Source organism: Haemaphysalis longicornis, unplaced genomic scaffold (assembly GCF_048455015.1).
Source record: "Haemaphysalis longicornis isolate Haplotype H1 unplaced genomic scaffold, Haemaphysalis longicornis Haplotype H1 scaffold_10, whole genome shotgun sequence".
Taxonomy (NCBI): Eukaryota; Metazoa; Arthropoda; class Arachnida; order Ixodida; family Ixodidae; genus Haemaphysalis; species Haemaphysalis longicornis.
The window spans coordinates 155,235,169-155,242,010 of record NW_027526204.1 but is presented as its reverse complement, the minus strand read 5'-3'; the positions used below and the strand labels follow the sequence as shown (position 1 = coordinate 155,242,010).

Sequence of the window (6,842 nt, the reverse complement as noted above, 5' to 3'; positions counted from 1 at the left end):
AGGGAAAAATGATACCGAGCGGATAGCGGTATGGCTGCATCACATCGGCAGAAAAAACTTCGGTTGTCATCGAGGGAGGCTTTGCGAGGTAAGCAGTCACTACAAAACTTTTTCGCGTAGACATGCCTCTGGAAGGATTTTAGATGAAGCTCAGCCTTGGTACTGACGTTCAGGTTAAACAAAAAAGCAGCTTCATGTTTCCGTCGACGCTTTCTCCCACGATTTTAACAACGATGACAGCCCGACCATGTTTAGCTCGCTCGTATTGGATCGGGTATTCGAAAACGGCCACAATATAATTACTGCCAAATGGTTGGCGTTCACGATTTGCTTTCTATTTACTGGAGAGCAACCACGTGTTTGATCTTTTTCCCTTTAGTTTTTTTAGCTTGAACTTTGATTACCTGTAGGCAAAATTTCGCCATTTATTGTTTTATTGTGTTCTCAGTTTGTATTCTTTCATATTTATCCCCATTTCTGTGCACTTGCATGTGAATTTTGTGCATGCTTGTACAACTAATATAAGAGAGTGGATAGTAATATAATGTTGTATAGTTGTTTATTTGTGAAATGCATGGATGCTTTTGTTCAAGTTTCGAACATACTTGCGAACACCTTCGATTAAAAAATAGTGAGGAACCTAGTGAATGCAAGAACACCATCCTGTTTTCGCGGCTGTTCGCATTTTTAACATAAGAAGCAAAATGTTTTGCTTCAGCAATATTTCTAGAGAGGAGACTCTAGTTAAATTAGCGGGACCTCGGGACCTCTAACGAAAAAAGAGAGGAAAACTAGCTGGACCCGTGAGATGGCATTTCCCGTAATCGTGAATCAAAAGGAAGCCTCTAGCCATCACCATCATGCATGCAAATGTGGCCACCCTCGGGGGGCAGTGCAAGCCAGCAATGAGGTCGCCTGAGTTCCCAACCTCCGCCAAGAGGCGTGGATCATGCACACCTTGCACCAGACTTCTGTTTGGGAGGGAATGGAGCACCTCAGCCTGGGCACTTCTGTCCACCGTGTGGCTGACGCCCAAGAGAGGACCAAACTGTAGGACCTGCCTCCACATTATAACACACACACAAAAAAAAATCAATTAGAATGAGAATGTAATGGCTACAGCAAGTAAATGATGTTCAGTTGGCACGCAATGAATCCTGAACAGTAATGAAAGTGTGCCTTTAATGTCATCCAATGCATACACGAGCAGCCCTGTAATTTCCCCCCAACTGATTAGTGCAGAGCAGCGTATGAATGCAGTCTTGAAAGGCTCCGAAAGAAGACCGCAATAAATAAATGGGTAAAAATGCACCGTCAGAGGCAGGTGATGTGGGTATGTTAAAACTGAGCTTGCGATGCGTGTTCTAGGAGGATTCAGACACTCCACTGGGCATTCACGAGTCAAATACACGAGCCCCCTCTGAACCTTCTACAAAGGACTCTCCATGGTTTCGCAACAAGCAGCAGCTGACGAAGGTGCAGGGGAACAGGCAAAGCCATCAGCAAAGCCTCTGGCCCCACCACCAGTGCAGCCCCTGCTTGCTGCACCTTTGCTCAGTGACCAGGGTGACAAATTTTATTACCTTCTGAACTTCCTCTTGCACCTTCAATGGCAACCTACTGTGTAACATAAGTGAAGACAAAGCTACGGCCAGTGTCAAAAGAAAACTTGCACAGAACTCTGTGGGCCTGGCATTCACCAGAAGGCAGCATGCACGAGTACAACAGCTGCAGCTTCAGTGGGGCATGGTACATATTTACATCAAGAACGCATTTCGCAGGCCCAGTCGCCCCCGATGCAGAACAGCATGCCTGCCACTTCGTTTGGAAGTGCTTAATGACTGTACAACTGCCCTACCTTTGCCCAGCCCTCGCGGCAGAGTAATTAACAGAATGCTTTTTGTCTCCTGCTGGGTGTGCGTTACCCCAAACAAGAGTGTAGCAGTGTCCCCATTTGTCCAGAATGACTGCACCGCCACTCAGGGTAGTGAGACCCACGTGTCTTCCAGCATGCCAGGCAACTCTATGGTACAAGGGGAGGCCCTCCAGAGGCCTTCAATAAATAGGGCCCAGCCGCAGCTGTGGTGGGGGTGTGACTAGCTGCCCAGCCGTTGTCAGTCAGGGCAGTCCATGTCGTCGCGATCTTCTTGGGCGGCCGCCTGGCCGAGCAGGTTCTCGCGGTCCTTGGCCAGCTTGCGCACTGAGGGGGGCAGCTCGAAGCGGGTGCCTCGGCGCCGGTAGAACAGCATGTACGCCGATGAGGTCACGACCCGGCTGTCCGGCACGTCGGTCACGCGGCTGTCGTCAAACAGCCGCCAGCCTGCACGCAGTCAGCGCAGCAGGGGTCCAGGTTAAATAAGAAACAATAAGGGCCCAAGAACACTGCCCTGCAGGACACCGGGCGTTACTTAACAGTAGGAAAATGAAGCTTAACACTTTTGCGACCACGGAAAAATCTGTTTTTCAGTAGTCTAAGAAATATTTTTCTCCTGCCACAGAAAATGACTGGCGCTAAAGCGCAAGGCATGAAACGATAGAGGAAGGATAGGGCCTTCCAACAGCATTAATTTCAAATAACAGATCTATTATGAATATTATCAAACATTTATCAAAACAGAAAGTCACAAAAGAAAAAGAAAGCGATGAAAGCAGCAATGCTACAGAGCAAACAAAGAAAAAATTGAAATATACACTTTGAATAGAAGACTCTTATAGAATGATACTGCAAATACGAGCTCTGTAACTACAAAAGTTATTTACATACAAACAGAAATAGCAGCACTAATGCCTATTAAGCCACCGCGCGAAGCAGTTCCTCGACACGTGCAACAAAGCTTGGCTTTATCCACTGTGCAGTCGGCGTCAAGTGGTCTCGCCCAAACGAAGCCGACATCCTGCAGGTAAGAGCTGTGACCTTTAGAACAGGCCGGATAAGTTTACATCAATACGTGGCAGTGATAGAACAACCCGAGGAGAAAGCAAAACTTGCCAGCGAATGCATGTTGACGTTCTGGGGCAGTTTGACTCACTTCGGCTGTCCATACTTGAAGTCTTACAAATTGAAGTCGTCTGACGTGTCTGTGCTGCTACCATCATCCAGAGATTACAGCTCAGATTCAACGGAATCCATCAAAATTCGCCGTTCCCGTGGAGTATTGGCAAGCAACCGAAACCACGTGCGCCCAACTGCAGGGGTGAGACAGCTGAATCCGATTTGGGAGCAGTTTTTGGAGCAGCGAAATCTCGATTTTGGAGCAGAAGAACCTTGATTTGGAGCAGTGAACGACATTTATTATGTCAGCTTATGTGCCTAAAAAATCAAATTTTTGGCAAATCGAGAGGGGGGGGAGTGCACTTTTTCATCAGTTTTGAACGTAAATAACACTGAAATAGCCTTTCGATAAAGTATGTTCTACCAGAGTCCTTGTATTCCTTGTACCAGAGGAAGCTCGCTGTCAAAGGCAGCAATAACAGCGTTTCATAACACCGCAATAAGTCCGAAATTTCACTTCAGGCACGCACCGCGCCTCACACTCAAGGCCGAAACATGGCAAATTCGCGGGCACCGCATTGTTTTTGATGAACTCAGTCTTCCGAGCGGCGCAACTTCCCGTAACAGATCAAACAACTAAATGTACCCACCCCCATAACCGAAACCACGGTAGAAATCTTCAAATAGCACTCTGCCTGACCTAGAGTGAACTAGCCTGAACCACGAGTAACTGCTTCGCCCGCCGATCATGTTTTCCAATGCGGCGCCCAGTGATGTTGTTCCGGAGATATGGCGATCCAAAAATTGCCGTTTTTTCATCAGCTTGAACAAGTTTTGTCGCCTCAGTAAACATTAGTATTTTTATATAGGGCTTTGCGATGGTTTTCGATGTAAAAGCTTTAAAAATGTACAGAATATAACATGTGCACCACGACATTGTCGCTTTCGAAAAAACTTTCTGGGACAATTTTATGCGTTTTTTATTGATTGATCAATAAATTAAACTTTTACAAACACCATCACCTTAGGGGTGCTGAAAAATTATGCCGTCAGAAAGCATTTTCGCCCACTGAAACTGATGGGAGCGTTCAAATCCTTGGCTCTCATACTGTTTTGGAGCAGTTTGGCGCAATTTTTCCGATTTTCAAGCTTTTGGAGCAGCCTGAAAACTGCGCAATATGCGCAGCTGTCTCACCCCTGCAACTGTGAAGGACCCCCCCTCGTGAAGAAGAAGAAGAAGAAAAAAAAAAAAAAAAAAAAAAAAAAAAAAAAAAAACCTCAGAACTTTGAAAGCGAAACTGACGAACTACCTCCTCTTTTACCCTTTGAAGGGCGCAAGCTGTCCAGAAGCGCTCAGAGAGTGCCAAAATTTGAATTTCTATTCATCGATAACATACTATCAATAGAAATAGGCACGGTCATGAAGGTGTTAACTCCTGACATGGGAGAAGACACTACTTTGCCGCCGCAATAGGCAGTTCACTGCTCTGCCCAGAACTGTGGCCCCCATTATGTTGTCCACCAGGTGTTACCAGCCTCTCCTTTGCTGTCATGGCTGCGAAGCTGCTTTGTAGTCCCCATCAGTTTCGACTGCGACATTATCTGGTCGCTCGCCCTTGCTTGCCACAGTTGGCCATTACGCACCCCTATATTCTTGCTCTGTGACCACAACCCGTGAGCTGCACTGGGGGTGCAACTTACACTGCCTGGGTTTGTGCGTCGGGGCACAGCACTTACTCCGGTTCGTAAAAACCGTGACAAAACGAAGCAAAAGGACTTAATCAACCAGATTTAGGGGAGATCCCCTAGGTGGAGTCAAACTTTCTGCAAAGGAAAGTTTGACATCCACCTCAATGCAACCGCACGGCTACAAAGGAAAGCTATACAGCTTTCTCAGAAACTTCGCAGTTGAAGAAAAATTCGTCCTGGCCCAGGAGGACCAGGATGAATTTCGTCCTGTAGCTTTCCTTTGTAGCTGTACGATTGCATTGAGGTGGATGTCCAACTTTCCTTCGCAGCAAGAGGACTTGTATGACTTCATGGCCACTGAATGCCACGTGTAACCAATTTTGCTAGAGGTCCAAAAGAGGGAATCGTGTGGCATTAAAATAAATCGCAAATCACCGCATTAAACAGAGTTGTTTTTCGAGCACAATTGTTGCCGACACGAACTCCTTGGCCCTCGTGATGCAGTGCTACCAAACTGGCGGCAAAGGGGGCTCCGTTAAGAGTAAAACTCCCAAGCTACCACCGACCTGGAGAGGCAAGAACTGGGCACTTGAGCCATTCTGCAAGGTTCAGAAGCAGAACTGCACCTACGGTAACAGGCAACGCGGTCATGCACCTCGTTGGGGACCGCTCCCCTAGAGAGAAGGCAGAAATGTGCCACTGCACGCTGCATCAAGGCACACCCGTGATGAAAGATTCCAAATGAGCCCTGGCACACTCGTGGCCCCACTCTGTCGCCCCCTCCTTTTTGTTCACCCCGGCTGTGCCACATTTCTGCATTCCTGATGTGCCCCGAAAACGCCCAGAAAAAGATCTCCATAAATGCACCACATTGTCTATCTAATGCCACTTGTCTAGAGTGAGACTTCTCTACGGCCATACATGGCTATGAGTAGCAAAACACGTATTGTTTTATTCGTTTTAACTTCTTCTGCTCCTTCTTGCCTGTGATGTAAATTTGTACCATTATAGCTATGAAGTGCCTTTACTTCACAATTATGTTCTTTTTTCTGAAGATGTGAGGCATACTGCAGAATTCGTCCGTTCATGCTGTCTTTTATTCGTATTTCCAACAATTGCTTGCAGACCTTTTTTTTTATTCTTTGGTTTTTGGGGAGATGTATAAGATGCATACTTCTGATTTTGTCACATCATTTCTATTAAAATTTTATTTTTTTGGTTCTTTTCCAAAATTCTGCCTTACCAATCACCTCCATTTACGTTATTATAACAATTACAGCTGGAACTTCCGCCAAATCTGCATTTTTGTGGAAATGCAGGGCAATACACGCTCCCCGCTGTGGGGGTACTCGGCAAAGAATGCTATGCGTTAACTAAAACATTCCGGTGGACACCTAAGCACTTCCCACGGGTTGTGGGTGCGGGAGCAGTAAGGCCCCTTTGACGCTGTGGGTCCTGCGTAACACCAAATGGGTGTGCGCCAGTGCTGTGGGTGCCGAGAGCACACCGGGTTATCCAGAGGTGCTACTGAGGGGAGCGGCAGCCTCTCCATGTGGCCCTGCCCAGGCACTGTGTCGCAGCACGCACTCCTTTCCTTTCCGCTCTCTTCTATGCCACACGTTTGCAACCGATGCAAATTTATGGCTGTTTCCCCGCTACAGACCACGCTGACACCGGATAACGCCGGTGCCAGCTCTTTCGTGAAATGGGCCATTTAAATCTTTCGCACTAGAGAGCAGACATGTCCTTGCTTGCGAGACAAGACAGGCATGCTCCTTCGCAGGTCAAGAAAGCCACGAAACTGTTGCCAGGACATTGCGCTCCCGAGACTGTCCTGAGGGAGGGGTCAACACAGAATACCCCTCACCAAGGAACAGTTCCCACTAGACAGCTACCAGGCAGTGGATGTTTCAGTCTTGCCCAGTTCAGGTGGGGGTGTAACCACCTGTGATACATGGGGCCCCGTGCAGTTTGCAGATGCCTTGTGCACCACCTTCTGCCCCCTTCCCTGCCTGCACATGCATGCCTGCACAAGGTGACAGAGCAACGCAGCACGCGCACAGTAAGGATCTTCAATTTATATTCTTGGACTCACCACCCTCCCAGACCGGAAACCCTGCATTCGTTTCTACGGTGTGGGTAATCCTCGCGCTACCACCCG

General features: G+C 47.6%; 1 protein-coding gene across 2 annotated transcripts in view; it reads right to left on the bottom strand.

The window, feature by feature from the left end:
- Window positions 1-1,092: 1,092 nt before the first annotated feature.
- The window catches only part of LOC144159702 (ubiquitin carboxyl-terminal hydrolase 19-like), a 49,595-nt gene continuing 43,845 nt past the window's right edge, over window positions 1,093-6,842 (bottom strand). For both annotated transcript variants that reach the window (XM_077691369.1, XM_077691368.1), the window contains exon 21: window positions 1,093-2,320. In XM_077691369.1, coding sequence (XP_077547495.1) covers window positions 2,115-2,320 — 206 coding nt within the window. In that variant the 3' untranslated portion in view covers window positions 1,093-2,114. The remainder of the gene's footprint in view (window positions 2,321-6,842) is intronic.